The 25,239-nt window shown below is 42.2% G+C and overlaps 1 protein-coding gene across 1 annotated transcript in view; it reads left to right on the forward strand.

Moving 5' to 3' along the window:
• The first annotated feature begins 602 nt into the window (after positions 1 to 602).
• slc34a1b (solute carrier family 34 member 1b) overlaps positions 603 to 25,239 on the forward strand; it is a 41,129-nt gene continuing 16,492 nt past the window's right edge. The window contains exons 1-10 of the mRNA XM_039774919.1: positions 603 to 758; positions 6,648 to 6,818; positions 6,978 to 7,112; positions 9,677 to 9,820; positions 10,901 to 11,012; positions 12,041 to 12,236; positions 16,623 to 16,718; positions 19,293 to 19,413; positions 21,899 to 22,066; positions 22,244 to 22,360. Coding sequence (XP_039630853.1) covers positions 656 to 758; positions 6,648 to 6,818; positions 6,978 to 7,112; positions 9,677 to 9,820; positions 10,901 to 11,012; positions 12,041 to 12,236; positions 16,623 to 16,718; positions 19,293 to 19,413; positions 21,899 to 22,066; positions 22,244 to 22,360 — 1,363 coding nt within the window. The 5' untranslated portion in view covers positions 603 to 655. The remainder of the gene's footprint in view (positions 759 to 6,647; positions 6,819 to 6,977; positions 7,113 to 9,676; positions 9,821 to 10,900; positions 11,013 to 12,040; positions 12,237 to 16,622; positions 16,719 to 19,292; positions 19,414 to 21,898; positions 22,067 to 22,243; positions 22,361 to 25,239) is intronic.

Consider the following 25,239-nt stretch of genomic DNA (forward strand, 5'->3'; position numbering starts at 1 on the left):
TGTGACCGAAATGTCTGCAAATGAGAATCTGCAATGTGCACTTTAATCACTAAGTCTGAATTGTTTGATTTGTGATTTTAAACTGTGGAGCAGAGGGGCAGATCAAGGAAAGATGTGTGTTTGTCTCAAACATTATGGGGGGCACGGTTGGCACTGTGTGCTCAGTAGTAAATCTGATGTTTGTAGGCGCATTTGTGGGCGAACTGATGACTTTGAGGGCATCCCAGTCACAATTCAGCTGACCACGTCTGTTATGTGCCAGTAAATGAAGAGACAAGCACACATAAATGGGTCGACACACAGCCATGGATACGGATGGAGAGATTCTAACCGAAAAAAAAAAAAAAAAAACAAGGAAATGTAGCAATAGATCTAATATCAATTAAACAAAGACGCATATAAATAGAAACCTTCTGTGCTGTAAATAAATGCATACATGAAGAAGGTGAGGCGATTATCCATTAACGAGCCGCAGCCCGAGTAACACTTTTCGTTAATAAGTACTAAAACGTGGCGTACGTCTCTCAGACTTTGCTACTTTTAAGCCCGGTATAAAAATGGCCATGGAGCCTGTCCGATTATCTCTCAATCTAGGAGAAGGTTGCTGTCCCGTCGCTCTTTCTGACTTTCTGCCGCCTTGTCGAGTGGAGACACGATGGCTTCTCGCACGTCTCCTGCCCTGTCCAGTCCACATCTGTCTGCGCAGAGGCCGGTGGTCCTTCATAAGATAGCCGCCAGCCCACTGGCCGGCCGACATGGTAACTCCAATCATTCCTTTTATTCTTGTCTTGTGTGTGTGTGTACTGTAACTGGTGGTTTTACGGTATGTGGTAATTTTTTCTCAAAGCCTTTGTTTTGATGATAGTCCATATTAATATTTCACGGACTGGCCTGTTTGGAATTGACACGTCGTTCAGAAAGCTTTCATTTTCAGGTAATCCCTAAATAACTCATTGCAGGCAGTAAATCACTTTTATTCCGTTACGCGTTATTTGCTACTCCTCGAAGTGCTGAATGAGTTCCACACAGGCTGTGATGTACTTAACTGTGTTAATGCTGAATTGAGTTTACTGCAAAGTCAATCAGCCTTTGTGTCGAGGAGTGTGTGGTGACAGCTGCCACCAAAAGCTGAGGAACTGCCATTACTGAGGAAAAACAAATTCTCCTAAAGGATAATGCCTAGCAATTCGAAAAACAATAATGTTTTGTCAGATGAACTTGTGCTGACTCACCTAAAGTGCGTTTTAAAATGAATCGATCCTGCTAAACAAAGAGCTTTGACGCAATCAGGAGCTCATTGGGCTGATGGTGACAAGACAGAGAGAGTGCGGCCTACGCTACAAAGAGAGGTCTGAGGCGCTTCACAGGCATAAAACTCGTGGAGTTATAATACACGTACGCAAGAGGTGGCATTAATATTTACACTTGATAATGTTATGCTTTAAATGACTCATTTGGTGGGTGGCACGGTGGCGCAGAGGTTAGCGCTACCACCTTGCAGTTAGGAGACCGGTTTTTGCTTCCCAGGTCCTCCCTGCGTGGGTTTCCTCCGGGTGCTCCGGTTTCCTCCCACAGTCCAAAGACATGCAGGTTAGGTGCATTGGCGATCCTAAATTGTCCCTAGTGTGTGCTTGGTGTGTGTGGGTGTGTGTGTGTGTGCCCTGCGGTGGGCTGGTGCCCTGGATGGGGTTGTTTCCTGCCTTGCACCCTGTGTTGGCTGGGATTGGCTCCAACAGACCCCCGTGACCCTGTAGTTAGGATATAGCTGGTTGGATAATGGATGGATGGATGACTTATTTGGGAAGGTACTGTATATCTATCTATCTATTATATAGTGCCTTTCACATCTATCTATCTATCTATCTATCTATCTATTATATAGTGCCTTTCTATCTATCTATCTATCTATCTATCTATCTATCTATCTATCTATCTATCTATCTATCTATCTATCTATTATATAGTGCCTTTCATATCTATCTATCTATCTATCTATCTATCTATCTATCTATCTATCTATCTATCTATCTATCTATCTATCTATTATATAGTGCCTTTCATATCTATCTATCTATCTATCTATCTATCTATCTATCTATCTATCTATCTATCTATCTATCTATTATATAGTGCCTTTCATATCTATCTATCTATCTATCTATCTATCTATCTATCTATCTATCTATCTATCTATCTATCTATCTATCTATCTATGTCTTCCTAGACATTACTAAATGATCGTCTCGCCTGTGGTGTTCTCATGTTCCTTTTCATGATTGTTCAAGCTTTCGTTTTTTTCTCGTTGCCGTTACTAAAATCTGTTGTACTTTGAGTAGTCAGACCCTTTCACTTTCTGGCACACTTTGTTGTGCTGTAGATTTTCATTTTAAACAAATACATTTTGCTGTTTTTGCTCATCAATCTACTCTCAACAGCCCATAATGACAAAGTGAAAATGTGTCTTTGTAAAAGTTTACAAGATCAAAAACTGAAACCTTTCTGTCCAAGAAGAATTCAGACCCTTCATTTAGTAGTTTGTAGAAGCCCCTTTGGCTGATTTGGGGTTAAGGGGGGAAATGTAGAAAAGAATATTTGTAAAGTTGATGATTTGCATATATTCAAAGAGGATCATAAGTCAGTCAGTCAGCCATTATCCAACCCGCTATATCCTAACACAGAGTCACAGGGGTCTGCTGGAGCCAATCCCAGCCAGCACAGGGCACAAGGCAGGAACAAACCCCGGGCAGGGCACCAGCCCACCGCAGGGCACACACACACCAAGCGCACACTACATGAAAATAAGTATTATGTCCTAATGCACGCTAGTATAGTATGGGATAAACTATAGAAAGCCCACACCTACATATTTTATTATTTTCCTCTTTGCAGCTACAAACCACCAAATATGTTGCTGCTAAGCTTAAAAACTTCAGTTCAGGACATTGTGTACTTTGAGTGGGCTAAATAAGCCATTGTTATTAGAAATGCAGCCATTAAGGCTTCGGCCATGAGAGAAAACCAGATAAGCTGTTGGCTTCCAGTGGCAGTGGCTGGGCCTCTGCCTCCCTGACAAGTCAAGAAAAATGTAGTTTAGAAGAAACAGCGTTATTGTTTTAGGGCGCAGCTGCCCCAACCTCTGGCCCAATAACTTATCTTCTGACTTACTGGTGGGAGTCGATAGATAAATACGTTTCGGACTCCTGCACATGGTATGAAGTAATGATGGCAGTTTCGGTCAAGTGATGGACATTAGGTAATGATGGGAAGAGCTAGAAGGAGGAGAGTATCTTGCATAAGTGATAAGAATTGTAATAACTGTAAGCACCCTGATTTTGCTAATGGCTCATTTTACATGATTTGGGTCTGTGTATGCATCACGCAATAAAACTGGATTCTGCCTTCCTGAAACTCCGTGTGCCTTCTCTGAGCACACAACAGCTGCAATTCCAGCTTGGAGTTTTCTTGGTAAGTCTCTACAAGTTTCACACACCTGGATCTGGTCAGTTTATCCCATTCCTGGTAGGTCCTCTCCAGCTGTCTTGAAATCATCATTTTCAGATCTCTCCTTGGATGTTCTATGGAGTTTTAGACTGCAGAGACTTGTCTCAATGCCACTCCAGTGTTGTCATGGCTGTATGCTTCAGGATTTTGCCAGTCTGAGGAGGTGTGCACTCTGAAGCAGACTTTCCTCAAGGACCTCTCTGTATCTGAATGAATTTGTCTTTCCTTTCATTCTGACCAGTCTCCCTGCCCCCTGAGAACCACCCCAATAGTGTGATGCTGCCACCACGTGCTTCACTAGTAGGCATTAGGCCGGTGGTGAGCAGTGCCACATCTTCACCAGACACAGTGCTTGGATTTCTGCCTAAAGAGATCAAGTGCTGCCTCATCAGACCTGATAATCTTTCTCCTCACTTCTCAGAGTCCTTTAAAGGCTTTCTGGTAAACCTTTTCTTAAGAGTGGCACCAATCTAATCACTCTACCATAAACCCCTGGATGATGGAGTGCTACTGAGATGGTCATCTTTCCAACAGGTTCTCCTGTCTCAGAAGGGAACTTCTGAAGCTCTGTTAGAGTGACATTTGGGATTTTGGTCACCTCTCTCACCAAGGCTCTCTGTGCCTGGTTACTTAATTTGGCTGGACGGCCAATTCTAGGAATAGTCCTGGTGGTTTCAATCATCTTCATCTGGGCTCCATGGAACACTCAAAGTTTTAGAAAAGGTTTTATCCCCATTGCTCTGATCTGTGCCTCCCCGTAGTTTGATCACGGAGGTCTGCAGAGAGTCCCATGGACTTCATGGTTTAGTTTTCGTCCTGACATGCAGTGTGAATTGTGGGACCTTCTGTACAGAGCAGTGTGCCTTACAGGACAATGTGAAATCAGTTTGGTTTACCACAGGTGGACTCCAATCAAGTTCTAGAAACTTCTCAAGGAGAATTAAAGCAAACAAGGGGGTACCGAACCATAATTTGCAGTGCCACAGCAAAGGGTCTGAATACTTACAGAAATGACAGATTTCAGTTCTTGATTGTTCATAAATCAGCAAACCTTTCTGAAAACATGTGTTCACTTTGTCAATTTGGAGATTTGAAGATTAAATATACAACATAAAGTGTGCAGAAAGTGAAGGGGTCTGAATAGGCACTGAATCCACTGATATATACAGATGCATCTATCTCTCTGTCTTTATATATATATACTGTATATATATATATACAGTTAGGTCCATAAATATTTGGACAGAGACAACTTTTTTCTAATTTTGGTTCTGTACATGACCACAATGAATTTTAAATGAAACAACTCCGATGCAGTTGAAGTGCAGACTTTCAGCTTTAATTTAGTGGGTGAACAAAAAGATTTGGGAACTAAAGTATTTTTTAACACAATCCCTTTATTTCAGGGGCTCAAAAGTAATTGGACAAATTAAATAATTGGAAATAAAATGTTCATTTCTAATACTTGGTTGAAAACCCTTTGCTGGCAATGGCAGCCTGAAGTCTTGAACTCCTGGACATCATCAGATGCTGGGTTTCCTCCTTTTTAATGTTCTGCCAGGCCTTTACTGCAGTTTCTGTTTGTTTGTGGGTCTTTCTGTCTGAAGTTTAGTCTTCAACAAGTGAAATGCCTGCTCAGTTGGGTTAAGATCAGGTGACTGACTTGGCCATTCTAGAATTTTACACTTCTTTGCTTTAATAAACTCCTGGTTTGCTTTGGCTGTGTGTTTTGGGTCATTGTCCATCTGTATCATGAAACGCCACCTCATCAATTTGACTCATTTAGCTGCATTTGAGCAGGCAGTCTGTCTCTGAACACCTCAGAATTCACTTGTCTGCTTCTGTCCTGTGTCACATCATCAATAGACACTAGTGTCCCAGTGCCACTGGCAGCCATCACACTGCCTGACTCCACCGTGTTTTACAGATGATGTGGTGTGCTTTGGATGACGAGCTGTTCCACACCTTCTCCATACTTTTTTCTTGCCATCATTCTGGTAGAGGTTGATCTTGGTTTCATCTGTCCAAAGAATGTTTTTCCAGAACTGTGCTGGCTTTTTAGATGTTCTTTAGCAAAGTCCAATCTAGCCTTTCTATTCTTGAGGCTTATGAGTGGCTTGCACCTTGCAGTGCACCCTCTGTATTTACTTTCATGCAGTCTTCTCTTTATGGTAGACTTGGATATCGAGATGCCGACCCCCTGGAGAGTGTTGTTCACTTGTTGGCTGTTGTGAAGGGGTTTCTCTTCACCATGGAAATGATTCTGTGATCATCCACCACTGTTGTCTTCTGTGGACGTCCAGGTCTTTTTGTGTTGCTGAGTTCACCAGTGCTTGCTTTCTTTCTCAGGATGTACCAAACTGTAGATTTTGCCACTCGTAATATTGTAGCAATTTCTCGGATGGGTTTTTTCTGTTTTCACAGCTTAAGGACGGCTTCTTTCACCTGCATGGAGAGCTCCTTTGACCGCATGTTGTCTGTTCACAGCAAAATCTTCCACATGCAAGCACCACACCTCAGATCAACTCCAGGCCTTTTATCTGCTTAACTGATAATGACATCACGACGGACTTGAACACACCTGCCCATGAAATAGCCTTTGATGCAATTGTCCAATTACTTTTGAGCCCCTGAAATGAAGGGATTGTGTTACAAAAATATTTTAGTTCCCTCATCTTTTTGTTCACCCACTGAATTAAAGCTGAAAGTCTGCACTTCAACTGCATCTGAGTTGTTTCGTTTAAAATTCATTGTGGTAATGTACAGAACCAAAATTAGAAAAAAGTTGTCTCTCTCCAAATATTTATGGATCTAACTGTATATGCATATATATTTATATGCACACACTTGTTTGTATATATTTATATGCATATTGTATATCTCTCTGTCTATCTGTCCATAAGCTGTATTTCTGTTCTATCACCTGTACATAGAGATGTTGTCTGATTAGGCGTTGCTCCAGCCTTGCTCCTGATGATTGCTAAGACAGGCTCCAGCTGCCCTGAGACTCTGAACAGATGTACAGATCTGATTAAAATAAAATAAAAGCAGCTGCTCCCAAATATCCAAAGTCTGCATGATGACTCCTGCTGTACAGTATGGCACAGTGGCAGCTGTTTAAGTCTTTTAATCACCTTGTCCTGCAGTTTCAGGCATCAGGATTCACGGGACAAAGCCATACCACTTGCCAGGTGTGGCAACCATCGATCATGGATATTGCTGCCCTGGGTCTACAGGGGATTTGATTTCCAACCTGGACCGCTTTGAGCTTGAGCCTCATTCAGCCAAGGTGTCCCAAAGGCTACCCAAAGTGAAAGGTGAGATGTCACAAACAGGTTAACAACTGGCTAATCAAATATGTGTATGTAGTTGTTTTATACATAAACCTAATTAAAATATTCTACATTTCTATCTGTGCCAAAAAATGTAAAAACAGCGGTCTAAAACATCTTGACATTTCTGCCTCATTTTTCTAGAGCCAAGAAGAGAAGAAAATGATGGAATGAAATCAAAAGTCATCTCATTCATGAAGGTTCCAATGATGTTCCTCTTCCTCTACATGTTTGTCTGCTCCCTTGATGTTCTCAGCTCAGCATTCCAGTTGGCCGGAGGTACTCGATTAAAAAACAATTGTTGTGTTTCAATTTTGTTAAAATATAAAAAAAGGCCTCTTGAAGCACTCCTGGAAGAAGCAGACATAGGGGGTCCTACCTGATGCCCTCTCACACCACAGGGGTATCTGTGTGAGTCTCCAGCTATTTTAATTGTTTGCTAGTAAGGGTGCAAATATAAAATATAGTAAAAATAGTTAACATCACCTCTTGTTTGCTTTTTCTTAACAAATAAATGTACATTTTTAGAATAAATACTAGCTGCAGGAAGTTAGCCACTGAGGCTTTAAAGCGCGTACATCTTTAATGAAGCCCACTGTGTTGACGCTTTATTACCACGTGACTGATGACATCCAAAGCTTCAAACGTCACTGAAGCACTGGGTGTGCTCTGACTGCATCTTTGAGGATTTGCACCGTCCCTCATGCTATAAAAAGGAATTGAAAATTACCAATCACATTTTATACAAAGAGGATAGTGATGTAAATACAGAGTCCAGAAGTGTGGGACTTTAATAAAGATCCCTCCAGGGGGCACACCAGCTCCCTAAACCTGACACCAACCGACGTGGACACGAGTTCAGCACAACACACATGGCTTTATTTCAGTGGGTAACGCTTCCCAAATCGTTTCCCACCAGAGCAGCACCAAGCACAATACTATAAGCACAATAAACACACTTTTCTTCTTTCGTTCTTTGTGTCCTTCAGCCTCCACTTCCCCTCCAGCAAGCTTTGTCCTCCACCTCCCTACTCTGGCTGCCGGAATGAAGGCAGTGGGCTCCTTTTATGCTGCACCCGGGAGTACTTCCGGTGATATGTTAGCATGGCCTGGAAGTACATCAGGGTGAGGGGAAATCCAACTGGGCTGAGCAGACAAACTTCAACTCCCATGATGCCCTGTGGTGCTGCCATCTAGTGTTCTGGGCAAGATAATGCCCTGTGCATGCCATCTCCTCTTGTCCTGGCCGACTGAGGACATCCCGGCCATCCCTCACACCTGCTACTGTATACATTAGACAACATATGGCAGGCCATCGAGGGTGCCATCATCTAAGTGTTGTCAGTCAGTCATTATCCAACCCGCTATATCCTAACACAGGGTAACGGGGGTCTGCTGGAGCCAATCCTAGCCAGCACAGGGCGCAAGGCAGGAACAAACCCCAGGCAGGGCGCCAGCCCACTGCATCTAAGTGTTGTCATTTATGAAAGTTAATGGGCATGCGCTCCATTAAACTCCATGCTATATACACAAAGGGGCATCATCTGTGCTACTGAAGGAGTGTGCGCTCCAGACATTGAGAGGGACACAGGCCATCGAAGTCTATTAATCCTGACTACCTGCTATGGACAATGAGGGACGATGACTTGCCACCCCGCCTAGAGCTCCAAATGGACTTCAACGGGCACTGACTATACACTGTTTTTGTGTACTGGACCATGTAGTGTGGCTTTAATACTCTGGCCTACTGTGGGCATATTTTTAGGACTACCCATTTAAATATTGTTTTATCATAGAACATTGCTGCCCATAGTAACATGTGCGTTTATTGCAGCTTTTTAATGACAACATGACTGTCACAAGATCAAAATGAACACTCAGAGCCTCCTTAGGGTTTTCTGTCCGAATGAAACTGTGCAATCAACATGGGCTTGTGCGTGAGCAACAGAGTGAAACAGCAGACCGCACTACCCACGAATTCAGCTACTTATCAGTTTAAATAAGGTGGTGTCCGACAAGGTCCTCTCGAGTGAGGGTCTCATCATTTGCACCGGAGTCTAACCTCAGGTATTTGAGGTAGTCATACATGGAAGGGTGGACTTAACTTCTCCACATGCTGAATTTGAATTTATCATCATTTCCATTACACAATGGACTACAAAATGTAAATGTGGCCTGGCGTTTGCTATCAAATATCAGTTGTATCTAAAGATGCTGTTTAAATGAAGATTAAATCTTGATACTGCATGTCCACATATGTTACAAAAGAAAATACATTTCATTGGGTGTACTTACTTTTTTACATTGTATAGTATATATTATAAGAGGAGGACAAGACAATGACGAAGAGAGTTGTGAGTTCAAAACACAACTAACAAAGATGGTGGAGCATCCTGCTTTGAGCATTTCTGGCAGGAAGAGACGGGGTCCGGGTAGTGAAGTGATGTCAGTGGTGGAAGTTAATTTGTCCTGTTATGATATTTTAATAGTTGTGAAGTTTGAATTTTACTTCTTAAAGTGATTCAACACATCTAATGTAAAAGTGTTTTCAGCTGAAACAGGATCCAAGCCGACTAAATAAGGCTGTCAGCAGGAAAAAAGAGCCAAATTAAATTCACAATTGCATTAGAATACAATGTGAATGTTTTATTATTATTTTATTTATAGACACTGTACTTTTTTTTGCATTTTTGACTGACCCCATCTGTGTGTCACAAGACAGGAATAAAGAAAAGCTATTAGAGCAGATCTGCAAAACTGCTCATGGAATTGAGAAGATGAGTTGCAGCTGCTGTGTTGCCCCTAATGCTTATTACATTGACTTCTCTGTCCTCTTTTTACAGGCAAAGTAGCAGGAGACATCTTTAAAGATAATGCCATCCTGTCCAACCCAGTTGCTGGGCTGGTGGTGGGTATCCTAGTCACTGTATTGGTGCAAAGCTCCAGCACCTCGACATCTATCATCGTCAGCATGGTATCCTCTGGATGTGAGTCTTAACCTTGTCTATACGCAGATAGATAGATAGATAGATATGATAGGCATAGATAATAGATAGATAGATAGATAGATAGATAGATAGATAGATAGATAGATAGATAATAGATAGATAGATAGATAGATAGATAGATAGATAGATATAGATAGATAGATAGATAGATATATAGATAGATAGATAGATAGATAGATAGATAGATAGATAGATAGATAGATAGATAGATAGATAGATATAAAGGCACTACATGATAGATAGATAGATAGATAGATAGATAGATAGATAGATAGATAGATAGATATGCACTATATAATAGATAGATAGATAGATAGATAGATAGATAGATAGATAGATAGATAGATATGAAGGGCACTGATAGAGATAGATAGATAGATATAGATAGATAGATAGATAGATAGATAGATAGATAGATAGATGTGAAGAGCACTATAAGATGATAGATAGATAGATAGATAGATAGATAGATAGATAGATAGATAGATAGATAGATGTGAAATGCACTACATGATAGATAGATAGATAGATAGATAGATAGATAGATAGATATGCACTATATAATAGATAGATAGATAGATAGATAGATAGATAGATAGATAGATAGATAGATAGATAGATAGATAGATATGCACTATATAATAGATAGATAGATAGATAGATAGATAGATAGATAGATAGAAGGGCACTACATGATAGATAGATAGATAGATAGATAGATAGATAGATAGATAGATAGATAGATAGATAGATATGAAGGGCACTACATGATAGATAGATAGATAGATAGATAGATAGATATGCACTATATAATAGATAGATAGATAGATAGATAGATAGATAGATAGATAGATAGATAGATAGATAGATAGATAGATAGATAGATAGATATAAAGGGCACTACATGATAGATAGATAGATAGATAGATAGATAGATAGATAGATAGATAGATAGATAGATAGATAGATAGATACTATAGGTGGTGATTTGATGAGTTGGTGTTGCTTGCCATCTCCATGCAACTGTTTAAACACCATGACCTGCCTCTCTTTCCACAGTGCTTGACGTCAACTCTGCCATCCCAATCATCATGGGCTCCAACATTGGCACTTCAGTCACAAACACCATTGTGGCCCTGATGCAAGCTGGAGACAGGGAGGAATTCAAGAGGTAAGGAGATGAATCACTAAACAGATGTTGAAACCCCACTAGTTACTTTGAACCAATCCCCTTCACCTGTTTGAGCCTACATGGTTTAAATACGTAAGATTTTGAAGTTTTGAAAGTGTCATGAAAATTTAAGTTAGTTGTGTTTATTGGCAGCTTTCAATAAAGTCTGGTTGAATAAAATTTATTAGATTACTATGAATGTTAGAGAAGGGTAGTCAAATATAACAAAAGGTCAACAGACCATTCTTTAGGTTTTTAGGAAATCACTAAACTCAAAGATCTTAACCAAACTAGATATGAAAACAGAATATTCACACAAACATCACACCTAAAAGCAATACATTTTGCCATGACGTCATGCCTTTATTTTGTTATAAAGCATAAACAGCATTTTAACTGTGCAGCCATCTTACATAATATACCTACCATGATGTCACAGGCACTGTGACCTCTTGGGTGCGCCACTGAGCCCCAAACCCCATGCCAGCACACAATCCCAAGTTCAAACACAGGTTAATTTATTTCATAAAGTAACTTTGATGGACTCCTTTTAAATCAGTCCAGCCCTGCATTGTACAGCACAACACAATCCTTCCTTCTGTATGTGTGTCTGTCCTTCCTTGTTCTCCTCCGCTCCTCTCCGGATGAGTGTTGTCCATCTCCACTCCCAACTCTGACTCCCTGAGTGAGGCAGATGAACTCTTTTTAAGCTGTTCCCAGAATATGTGACCCCAAAAGCATCCCTAGGTCAGGCAGAACGTCTTGGGAACAGGGGAGCCTGTACCCAGCAGTCACACCCAAGGACCCCAACAGGGCAGGCCCACCAGAACTTCAACTCCCTGTCCAAATGGGAGCTATACAAGAGGGATGCTACTACCCAATGTACAAGGGAAGGACACCTGGTTCCAGGAGTCGGTCTCCCTCTGTCCTTCTGTCTGATAAAGTTGCCACCGATCATCCCAGCCCCTTCTATACGTACTTTGAAGGCACTTCCAGCCTTGTCTCAACACTCCATTTCTTTTTTTCAGGGCATTCGCTGGAGCAACTGTCCACGATTGCTTCAACTGGCTTTCAGTACTGGTTCTGTTGCCTATCGAAGTGGCCAGTGGCTTTTTGAATTGGCTCACTAAGACAGTAGTGGAAAGCTTCAAGCTAGAAAGTGGAGAGGATGCGCCGGAACTGCTTAAAGTTATTACGGAGCCTTTCACTAAGCTCATCATACAGGCAAGTCTCCATATCAGCAATTAAGAGACAATGAGTGCTTAAGGAAACTACAATTGAAGAAGTCATTAAAAATTTTAAAACGTCAGTGATTATACTTATTTTTGTACTGCATAATTGAAACAAATAATACACAATAGCATGATTTCCACATAGATTAATTTTCTGTATATGTGATGATAATTAATCTATTTATAATGACCCTATGTGCATCTGTACCAACAGACACAAATATATATACGTCCATCCATCCATCCATTATTTAAGCCCTGGTTAGTTTATTACAGAGTTACTACGCTACATGTGCATTTTATAAAAATGTAAGAAATTTAACAAATGAGAGGAGACCGTTTAGTCCATCAAGCCTGCTTGTGTAGCTAAGCTGTCCCCAATATCTCCTCCAGATTCTTTTCAAAGGTTGTCAAGTTTTCTGCTTCAGCTCCATGTCTTGGTTGTCTGTTCCCAAGTCCCACAACTCATAAAGAAGGGCTTCCTGGCATCAGTTTTAAATTCACTTCCCTTTCATTTTAACTGATGTTCTTGAGTGTGCAACTCACTGTTGAGCTGAAAGAATTCTGCTGGATCTCCTTTATCGATGCCTTTGGGGATTCTGAAAATCTGGATGAGGTCCCCCCTGCAGTCTCATCTCCTCGGGTCTACACAGATTTCAATGTTGCAGCCCATTCTTATCCTTAAAGGAACAGTGCGGTATTTTTCAAGTCAAACATATTCACAGTCATGGCGTATATGAATTTACCACATGAAATTGCCATTGAAAGTGAAGAATATCTCTCTATTATAAATGTAAATCCTGAGATGAGACTTTTTCAAAGAGATAATTTCAAATCCCGCGAGATGAGACTTTGGCCATGAGATGTTTTCAAGTCCCGCCCTCCTCTTAACCATTTTTAACCACGCACACGGCCCTCTCACCTCTCATTCGTGTGAATGCTTTTGACAAACACAGTTCCTGCTCTCTCAGCTCTTATAAATTTTTACGTTTTCCTCACTTTAAGTTCCCAAATAAAGAAGACTTATTATGTCCAAATCTTATTGAAGAATTTCATCACGAAGTGTTATCAACAGAAGAAATGAGTACACAGGCAATCCTAGCACAGAGAAACGATGAAGTCAAATGAATTAACGTGAAAATTGTGATCGGTTAGGCAGCAAATTGGTTAAATGCGTATCAATAGACTATTTTGAAACAGTTGGTGGTGATGGTGTGGAAGATGAAAACATCAACTTACGATATCCTGTAGAATATCTACAACCGTTAACACCATCTTGTCTTCCACCGCACGAATTAGTGTAGAAAGAAGGATGCATCCAAGAAAGGTAATGTAGTACATCTTCAGGGGATAACATTAGACACCAAAGGAGATCTTGATATGCCATTCATATTAAAACGTTAACAGTTTCCCGTTAGAACAGCTTTTGCAAAGACAATTAACAAACATTCGAAAAAGTAATTTTATTTATTAGAGAGAAAGAAATGAAATTCACTCACGGGCAGTAATATGTTGCATTGTCACAATTAAAGTCCAAACACGGAATCAAAATTCAATGCGATATTGACAAAAAGTTAATTCAAAAAATTCAAAAAGTTTTACAGTAAAAGTGTAAGTTTAAAATGTATTTCCGTGTTAATTTCAAAACCAAACAGAACAAAATCGTGTAACGCAACAAATAACTTTAACGCAACATAAAACATAATTTACTTTCAAATTATTACGTTTTACTATTTTTTACTGTGGTTAATTACTCACTGTAATGTAAAATAGTTAGTTCTATTATTCATATGTAACAATTCCCATGAATATAACAATCTGTTTAAATTGTACATCCGCATCCCCAGAGCTGCAAAGAGGGTAACACGTAGTGCCGGCCTAGGCGGTTGGCGAGCAACGTGAGCAGGGGGCAAAGCCACCTAGTTTTACTTATATTGAGAAATAAAGTAGCGTGCTTTGTCCGGTACTGGAGCTTCAACATGAAAAACAGCATTAAAACTTACCAAATATATCTGTTTTTCAAGCCAGAAACATTATCAAATATGGTTTAGCATCTTGAGATTAGAAACATAGGTAACACTTTAGTTTAGTTATTGCACAAACTCATCTGTTAATCATTTACTCCTCTGTAACAAGACCTGAACAAAGGCTTCTTTTGGTCTTGGTTACATTTCTAAAACATCAGTGGATAGGTTATCATCTCTGTGCAGCGAGGTACTGTATATTGATGTGATAGTAAAATGACTTATTAATGTGCAGGATTTGTGGGTCTTATACTAAATACACAATATTGCGAAAAGTATCGGGACGCCTGCCTTTACACACACATGAACTTTAATGACATCCCATTCTTAATATGGACTTGGTCCACCCTTTTGCAGCTCCAACAGCTTCACCTCTTCTGGGAAGGCTTTTCACAAGGTGCAGAAGTGTGTTTATGGGAATTTTTGATCAGCAGAGCATTTGTGAGGTCAGGCACTGATGTTGGATGAGAAGGCCTGGCTCGCTCACAGTCTCCCCTCAAATTCATCCCAGAGGTGGTCTGTTGGGTTGAGGTCAGGGCTCTGTGCAGGCCACTCAAGTTCCTCGCTCATCAGTTTCTTTATAGACCTTGCTTTGTGCACTGGTGCCCGTGCAGTCATGTTGCCATCCCCAAACTGTTTTCACAAAGTTGGGCGCATGAAATTGTCCAAAATGGCTTTGTATGCTGAAGCATTAAGAGTTCCTTTCACTGGAACCAAAGGGCCGAGCCCAACCCCTGAAACCCAACCCCACACCATAATCTCCCCCTCCACCAAACTTTGCACTTGGCACAAGGCAGTCAGGCGAGGACCGTTCTCCTGGCAACCGCTAAACCCAGACTCGTCCATCAGATTGTGTGGTTTGTCACTCCAGAGGACACATCTGCACTACTCTACAGTCCAGTGCCGGTGGGCTTTACACCATGGCATCTGACGCTTTGCATTGCACTTGGTGATGTCAGGCTTGGATGCAGCTGCTCGGCCATGGAAACCCATCGCATGAAGCTCTCTCTCTATGCTGCACTGTTCTTGAGCTTTTGGAGGTCTGTAGCTATTGATTCTGCAGAAAGTTGGCAACGTCTGCACACCTCAGCATGTGCTATCCCCTCTCTGTGATTTGATGTGTCCTACCACTTCGCAGCTGAGTTGCTGTTGTTCACAATCACTTCCACTTTGTTATAATACCACTAACAGTTGACTATGGAATATTTAGTAGTGAGGAAATTTCCCAAATGGACTTATTGCACAGGAGGCATCCTATCATGGTACCATGCTTGAGTTCACTGAGCTCCTGAGAGCGACCCATTCTGTCACAAATGGCCGTAGAAGCCAGCAGTCTGCATGCCTAGGGGCTTGCGTTTATACACCTGTGGCCATGGAAGTGATTGGAACACCGGAATTCAATGATTTGGAGGGGGGGGGTCCCAAGGGGGGGTCCCAATACAATTGACAATATAGTGTATGTGATATCAAGAGAAATGTGTCTCAGTTAAGCCCCTTCAGACCACTCCAACGTGACACCTTGTTAGTAGGTCACATTGTAGGGATGAATAAACATTTTACCGATGCTTAGAATGCAATTTTGTGTGGCAAACAAATATATATTAAGATTGTGAAGAAATATTTTTAACTTGAAAAATACCAAAGTTATCCTTAAGTCCTGGGAGGCACTGCTTCAAGAGCTGCAATGTCCTTCTTGTACCGCGGTGACAAGAACTGCACACAATACTCAAGATGAGGTCCCCCTAGCATGTTATACAGTCTGAGCATAACATCCCTCAATTTATATTCAATCGTGTTTATGATACAACCTAACACTTTACTTACAACCTAACAGTTTATTTATATAATGTTAGAAACTTGGAAAGCAAGATTACCTGTGGGCCTAGTTGACCAGACAGCAGCTAAAGAAGTAAATGTAGTCCTAATCTTGGGAACATTAAAGGAATAATCCAGCATACTATAAGCGAAAAGTGAGGGTCAAGCGGCGTACCAGTCAGGTGACAAGCAAAAGTGGCGTCGACCCAGGCTTACTAGACCTTGGTATAAAGGAAAGTGGCCTTTGGGATGTGGAACGTACTGCAAGGTCTCTGGTGGAACTCATGTGTGAGGTTGAAAACTACCGACTAGATGCAGTCAGGAGTCCACTCTGTGGAGATGAGCCATTTGCTAATTGTGGATGAGTTCACCATTCACTGTCCAGGCGTCCTTTGTTTGTTATGATCGGCTCCTGTACTCCTTATCTGGACCCGTGGGTTTACAAAAATGGATGGATGGATCAATTATAGCCATAAACCACAGCAAATATCTGATCGCTTATGTGGGATTATAATTAGATACAACTTTCTCTCTGATAGCTGGATCAATCAGTCATAACCGGAATTGCAACAGGAGATGAGAGTCTGCGAAATAAGAGTCTGGTGAGGGTCTGGTGCAAATCCAGAGCTTACATGGTAAGTGGGAACCTGGGGAATATCAGCATCGGGCTTCTGGGGACAACTTCACTGCCTGTCCAAACTATCCACTTACAAAAGCCACGTGTCAAACACTGCCATTTCTACTCCAAGGCAGGTTGGTTCTCTTCCACAGTGACACCCTTCTTCCCACTTTAGGTTTATTATCAGGGCATCATTACTGTTATCCTGCTCAGTCTTGCCCTTTGTCTCTCTGGCCTTGCTTTCTGTAGAACATTAACATCATCAGGTACTGTCCTCTCAGAAAATAGCAAACCCAATTTCCATGTTGTCATCAGTTTTATCTTGGCTGTTGTGTCCTCAGATGAATCATCTTCAAAGGTGAAATCACACTGAGGAAAGCTCTGAAACCTCAAAACCACAATGGTAACAAAATAACCACATCAACAGCCCAAGTGAATCAGAATGCCAATAACAATTTCATACTTAGCTTAAATGAAGGCGATCTGTCAGGCGATCCAAGTCAAAAGTCGACGGAGGTAAACAGGGCAGGCATCTGAAGAGCTTTTGGTGCTCCTGCTGTTGTCCTCACCATATGTTGTAGGAGTGTGCAGAAGTCTGGAGGTGGATGGCTACTGAGGGCAGCAACTCAAAGGATCCAGTGTTGAGCAAATCTACTGGAATCTGGGGTCCAGCAGTGGTGGGGTCTCAAAACGCCAGGATATGGTAACACTTTCTGGAACTTTAGGATAACGTTGTTTTGATAGGCAGCTGGTGTGGTGTGGTGGTTGAGGCTTCAGACTTCAAACCGTGAGGTTGTGGGTTCAAATCCTGCTGACCCTGAGCAACTCACCTGACCTGCCAGTGCTCCAGTTAGCAAACCAAAAGAAATTTAACCACTTGTATCAAAAATGTTGGCATATAAAGGCATCAGCCACATAAGTACAAGTGAATGATACAATAAGCCAATCAGTGTCTAGCTAGGAGTTTTGCTCTCTGTTTTCTAGATGTTTCTGTAATAAAAAAGGGCTTTCTTAGGCCTTTCTTCTGGTAGGACCCAAGAAGGGCAAGCAATGAATGAAAAGAAGGAAAATTCAGGACTGTAACATATAGATGATAATATTCATATATATATATATATTTTGAACGCTGGCCCTGGCCACCCACACACCGTTTATTTACAATAATATTATTTACAAATTGCTCACGTGCACCCCCAGTGCCTTCTTGCACCGATTTCCCCAATGTCAGGGCCCACAGTCTCTTGTGCCTTCCTGGCCGCCTCCTGTCCTCTCTCCAGCTCTGTCTGCTTCCTCCCGACATCCACCAATGACTAGAGGGAGGCGGCCCCTTTTATGGGAACCCGGATGGGCTCCAGCTGCTTCCCGGCACTTAACGGTGGCCACACCTCTGTGTGGCGGAAGTGCCGGCTGCGCACCAGGAAGCCGTCCGTGTCTCCCCGGTCGTCTTCCCCCCGGCACTTCCTGGGGTGGTGGAAGTGCCGGGCTCCCGGGATAAACAGGCACTGGGGCGCCGCCTGGCGGTGGCCACGGGTCCCTACAGGGCTGGGCTTCAAAGCCCCCTACCCGAGGCCCCCTGCATAACCAGGACGGACGCCCCCACTCGGTCTGGAGGAGGCACACGCCCTCCTCTGGTCCTCTAAGGCGTCCCGGCCGGGCTCCAGCCCCGGCCGAGGACCACACGGGATAAACTGGCATCGGAGCGCCGCCTGGCGGTGACCACGGGCCCCTACAGGGTAGGGCTTCCATGCCCTCGACCCATGGTCCCCAACAGAACCAGGACGTATGCCCCCTCGCGGTCTGGAGGAGGCACAAGCCCTCCTCACGTCCGGCCGGGGACCACAATATATATATATATATATAAAAGCAAATAATGATATTCATATACATAAGCAGGCTATTGCTATGAGTGCAAATCATTTTAGATACACAAACCACCGTGACCCAGTGAACACCATTCATCTCAATGGCTGCTTACGTCTCAAGATTTCTCAGGACCCTTCATTTGGAACACACATAAGTCAGTCACCATCTATAAGTGACATAAGATTCTCAGAATCTTCTTTACATTACCATACTTCATTAGATTTCCTTATTAGATTGACTGTATATTATAGGATATTATCTGCGGATTTCGTTCATCAGCAGGGGGTCATGGAGATGGAGAGACTACTGCACTCTACACATCATGCGAGATAACCCATCATCTTATTAGCCCTGTTAATGACTTCTGTCCACTGTCTTGATGTAGACAGTCCACTATGACTCTCAGGTCCTTCTCATAAGGGTTACTTTGGATTTTCAGACCTTCCATTGTATATTCAAACCTAACATGTGTACTTCCTATATGTAATACTTAAATTTTACCCATTACAAATCTGTCTAAGCCTTAAAGCTGTCTACATTATTTGCCCTTCCACCTTGTTTGGTATCATCTACAGACTTAACCAGCTTCTTGATTAAATTCTTGTGCAGTTGTCTTATTCCTTCTTCAGTTTCAGCTATGACTGTTTTATTTAATCATCAAAAGTGTTACTGTATTACTTTATTTCTCTGTCACATGACTTATTTCCCATTGTCTGTTATTCAACAGTCCACTTTTAATATTAGCGTGGCCAACCCGGTGAACTGCAGTGCTTCACAGTCGTGTTGGAAAGAGGGGAACGTAACCTGGATGAGCATCAACCAGAGCCATGAGATCAACACTGAAAAGTGTAAGTGAGGACTTCAATCTATTTAAACAGGCAAACATAGTATGATGGACATCATGGTGGGGCAGTGGTGGCACTTTTGTTTAACAACAAGGAAACCAGCCTTCAAATCCTGGGTGCACCCTGCATGGAGTCTGCATGTTCTCCCCGTATCAGTTTCTTCTTACAGACCACAGGTTAGGTGGATTGGTAATACTAAATTGGACCCAGATGTCTGAGTGTTCACCCTGTTATGACTGCTGCCCTGTCTTGTGCCCAGTGCTTCCTGGGATAGGTTCCAGATTCCACATGATCCTGTTCAGGATAAATGGGATTGAAAAATGGCATGATGGTGCACTCCTCTTTGTATTTTTAATCAGATGTAGAGTAATGAAACAATGACCATTTTATTTTACGTAGCTCCTTTCATAAAGTGTAGCTGCTACATACTGTATTTGAAATGTCCTTAGATTTACAGCAGGTGCCCAGAATCTGGAAACAGGCAAATATTAATCAATTACCAAAAAATCACACATGCAAAGTTTTTTAGCAACTTCACACCCTTGGCCTCATGAAATCCTTTGAGAAGTTAAATAGGAGACAACTACTATTGTGAACTTGGTGTTCCTCAGCATGATAAGTCCCAAAAATTACTCAAAATACCCACAAGAGGGAGGAAAACCATCAAACCCAGGCTAGTCACAAAAAAGGCCAACCTAGAATATTTATAAATAAAATGTTCTTTTTTTGCCAAGATGCTCCATGACACAAAAGGCAAAGAAGCCGATGCCTACAAAATCAGTAACCCCAAAAGCAAACACAGTCTCAATGTGAAATCCTAAGAATGGTCAAAAGACAAAAGCACAGAGGCAAAATAATCAGGAGTGGTCTCCCCTCGACTTTCTCGTATACTCAGACATGGAGATGGATATTTGAGGAGTAAACTGCAAGACAATGATTATATTTTTATATTGTGTACATTAAAGAGCCATTAACAACAAATCAAATCAACAATATATTGAACAATTATTATAAAAGTAAAGTTGAATAAATCGGACTCTGCAGCCGCATGCATAGAAGGTAAAGTACCACTTCCGGTTAACAGAAATAGCCCAAAAGTTGATAGAAATCTACGTTTTGTACCTAATACTTGTATGCAAAAGTTGGTTGACCTCAGTGAAAGTGTAATCAAGTTATCATGTTTACACACACAAACAAATACAGAGACAGACACATAGACATAACACCAAAAATGGTATTTTTGGACGCAGAGAGGTCTAAAATGTCGATATTCATCAAAATCTCAAAATGGAATTTTTAGAGGATTCCAATACTTTCCCTATACTTTGTATCTGAGAAAATCTGGGAGGTCTAAAATGTTGTGACTTTACTATTGTGGAACGAGCCCTGGACACAGACAGGCAGACATGTTTAAGCACCACCACATATTTATTTACAGTCACTATTATTTATAGCAATAAGTGCACAAAACCCCCAAGACTCCCCAAAGTCCAGGCCTCACACTCAATGCCTTTAGTCTTCAGGCCGCCACTACTCCTCTTCACCAAGCTCCGTCCTCCTCCTCACCCGACTCTGGCTTTGAATGAAGGGAGGCGCCCCTTTTATGGTCACCAGGATGTGCTCCAGGTGCTTCCCGGCAATCTTCCACCGGCACTCCCCAATGTGGTGGAAGTGCCGGCTGCATACCTGGAAGCACTCCGGGTGTCCCTGATCCTCTTCCCCTCCAGCACTTCCGGGTGTAGTGGAAGTGCTGAGGTCCAGGGCTCTGTAGGCACTGGGGCGCCCCCTGGCGGTGACCATAGGCCCCTACAGGGCTGAGCTTCAATGCTCTCTACCCGTGGTCCCCAAAGCAGCCAGGGCAGTCACCCCCTTGTGGTCCAGTCCTCCTGGGTGTCCCGGCTGGGTGCTACCCCCAGCCGCGTGCCACACTATATTGTTTTATATGTCCATGTTTTGGTGGTGTCATGTTTTGCGTATTGCATTGCTTAATTTCATGTATCTTGTTAAGTAAGTGTATGGATGGACCACTGAGGGAAATTCCTAGCAATCATGTTGCCTGGCAATAAAGTTCGAGTTCAGTTCAGTAAGATCCATAACAGATTCTTTTATTTAATCTTTTATTTCTTAAAGAGTCTTAGGAGTGTCATTACACATTGACAATTTAATTTTTACAACTTTCTTCATGGTGAGCACTTCTTCTGTACAATGCACTTTATTTTTGACCATCTTTTTGATCTAGCAAACTCAAATTCAATTCTATATGGAAATTCCTTATAATTAAAGGGATCAAAAATAAAGCACAATGAAACATGAAGGGAGCAGTAAAAATAACAAGCGCTAGCTACGTGGAGTAGCCACAGAGGAAAGAACGACCGACTCTAATGGAGCTCAAATTATCTTTCAGTCTGAGTGAAAAGTTCCTTCCAACTTCTGCAAGCTGTCATTTGGCTAAAAGAGCTGAAATGGTTGCCTCTTGTGTTTTCTCCAGGTAAGCACCTGTTTGTGAACTCCAGCATGTCTGACTTGGTGGTCGGCCTCATCCTTTTGGCAGCCTCACTGGTGGTTTTATGCACTTGCCTGGTTCTGCTGGTCAAGCTGCTCAACTCTGTGCTGAAGGGACAGGTGGCTAAAGTGATTCAAAAGGTCATCAATACAGGTGAGAGCCTTCACTGCTTGACCTTCATAGCCCAATAAAAGCAGCTAGCACATCAAATGAAAAAAATGGGAGCCTAGCAGAAGATGGAACATCTGACCCAATTAAAGGTCCCAGTTCAATCCAGAGCAGGAACGCTTCTACCTGTAACTCATCATTTGTCTTGTGTCCTTTTCTCAGATTTCCCATATCCATTTGGATGGTTAACCGGATACATGGCCATGGTGGTGGGCGCAGGGATGACCTTTGTTGTGCAAAGCAGTTCTGTGTTTACTTCAGCGATTACTCCACTAATTGGTAAGCTCGCTTCTTTTACAGCATCTATCCATTTTTAAACCCATTTCGAAAGTGTTATAATCTGTTTAGTATATAAATATTGTGACTTATGTCGCTGCTGGTTAGTTGCCCATAACGGTGGCAATCATCCCTAATGTTCAGTTCAGTAGTTCCCTTGCATAGCACTGCCAATGGCATGATCTTAGACACTTAACTAGGAGACTAGAAAACTGAACGGGTCTCCAAGGAACAAAATCTTTATTGCTGAACTGGCAGGTACAAACACAAGACCTTATCGAGAAGCGGTTTGACAACGGCAGAAAAGTACACAGGTTGTAACTGTTAAACATGGTGGTCCAGCTCCCATCTCCAGGTCAAAAGAACACAAAGTCTTCCTCATCAAGAGAGTTCAATGGCTTGGAAGCAGTGACTGGAGCAGACGCATTCTGAGGGAGAGAGGACAGAGCCGTTAGGCGGGCCGGGGCTCGGTCTTTTAAATGTTGTAAATCTCGTGCAAGAAGCATATTGCGTGGTAAGCCCATCTTAAGTTTGCCAGTGAACATCCGGGCCTGTATATGTGCCTTCTTGAGCAGGAGGACCATGCTAGCACTGCAAGCTTTCAATCCATTACAGCATAGTGTGTTACCAATGGTTTACTTGGCGTTTGTGGTCCCAACTGCCTTCAGATCATTAACAAGCTCCTCCTGTGCAGTTTTGGGCTGATCCCTCACCTTTCTTATGATCACCCTCACGCCATGAGGCAAGATCTTGCATGGAGCTCCAGACCAAGGGCGATTGATGGTCATTTCATATTTCTTTAACTTCTGAATAATCGTACCAACAGATGTCACCTTCTCACCAAGCTTCTTGCCGTTGGTCTTGTAGTCCATTCCAGCCTTGAGCAGGTCTACAGTCTTGTCCCTGACGTCCTTTGACAGCTCTCTGGTCTTGCCCATGTTGCTGGAGAGGTTGGAATGGAAGAAATTGATTCTGTGGACTGGTGTGCTTTATACACATAACGAGTTGAGATCAGGAGTATCTGTCATTGATTGATTGATTGATTGATTGATTGAAATCTGTGTGCCACATGGGCACACAGCCAGTCTGTGGGAGCCAGAATTCTGGCAGAGTTGTAGAGGATCAAATCCTTATTTCACCCAATGACATGCAAATCAATTTATACAGTAACTTTTATGTAATGTGTTTTTCTGGATTTTTGGCTGATATTCTGTCCCTTTCCATTCAAAAGAAACTACCATAAAAATTAGAGACTGTTCATTTCTTCGTAAGTGAGCAAACTTACAAATTCAGCAGGGGATCAAACACTTATTTCCCCCCCTATACAGTATATCTATCTATTATATAAAAAGCTCCTTGGTTGAAACGTGATCATCTGGGAGAGACACTTTCAAGTCCCGCAAAACTTCTTGCACATCACGCCTTACTTACAAACAATTTCTCGGAGACACTTTAATGTTCCACGAGACAAGTGAGACAAAAGGACAGCTGCTGTACCGGCTTTTAAATGATCGACGCGCAGCGCGACAAGCAGATCACGTAGCTCGGTAGCAGCTAGCAGACAGCCAGCAGCTGATCCGTCTTGTTTTTTAATTTTTGTATCCTCTTTTCAGTTCTGGGAAATACGGTAAGCCCTATGCACAATATCTGGTGGACAAGCAAAGACTTGAGGGAGTCCAAAGAATGTCGGGGTGGCAGCAGGGTTGCCCTTTTAATGCAATGTTCATCCAGACTGAACAAAGCAAGTGCTTCAGGGTGCAAAACAGAAAACAATATAGTACTTAAAAATAGAGCCTTAATGTCTACAACAGATCAGATTTCTCAGTGGAGTGGCCCTGACTTTGGAGCTCCTCCCTTGGGCAACCTCAGGTCAAAATGAGACGCCTCCTTCCAGACTTCCAGAGAGTCTTATGGGATTTCAACTGGAATGGACACCCCTCACTGTGGGTTTTCTTGGCACTGTGGATGAGAGAATTTATACCGTTAGCGACAGTGCCCCCTTCTCGTCCCGGCGGGGCATTAGATACCATTTATGAGCCTGGTAGATAATGCTCTGATTTGTAAGCATGAAAATGTACTGTACTGTACGTGCGAGAATGCACATTTCTGCGGCTCATTCACAGGCGACAATTGCACACTCAATTCTTGATACTTTTAAATTGTAGGGATTAGAATTTGAACAAAGAATCACTCAGATGTGTCTTTATACAGAAAATACGAGGAGGGACCCAAAAATAACAAGACTTTTTATTCTGGAAGCTGGAGGGGAGTTAGTTCTGATGTTTGCTGGCCATGTGCATATACAGTACTAGACTGCCCTCTGCATTATTTGTCCAGGTGGCATCCTTGGGGAAAGGTCTGTAAGATCAACGTAATTCTTTTTCTTGATCCTCTGTTGCCATCATCATCGATTTTGTGATGGCAGAAATGAAAGAATAACGTGTTTACATCAAGTTCTGTTTCCTTTTGGGGAAACAGTAGCAGACACACTCACGATGCTTCGAGAGGCTTCCAAAGAAGAAACTTTGAGCCAGGCGAGGGTCTTTACCTTAAAGTGCTCAAGCGATTGCGCGATGCAGTGCAGAGAAAACGACCCGAATTGCGGAGATCAGGAGAGTGGCTTCTGCATCAAGACAACGCTGCCAGCCACACAGCATTGAGTGTATGGCAGTTTCTCACAAAATACGCGATGACAACGATTCCGACCCCAAATACTGCTCGGACATGGTATCCTGCAATTTTTTCTTGTTTCCAAGAATGAAGAGGGACCTTAAAGGAAAGCGTTTTCAGGATGTAGAGAAGCAAACGGCACTGAAGGGTATCACTTTGCAAGAGTTTCAGAACAACGGAAAGAGCGGTGGGACAAGTGTATTTTGTCTCAG

The sequence above is a fragment of the Polypterus senegalus genome, chromosome 13, assembly GCF_016835505.1.
Source record: "Polypterus senegalus isolate Bchr_013 chromosome 13, ASM1683550v1, whole genome shotgun sequence".
In the NCBI taxonomy this organism is placed as follows: domain Eukaryota; kingdom Metazoa; phylum Chordata; class Cladistia; order Polypteriformes; family Polypteridae; genus Polypterus; species Polypterus senegalus.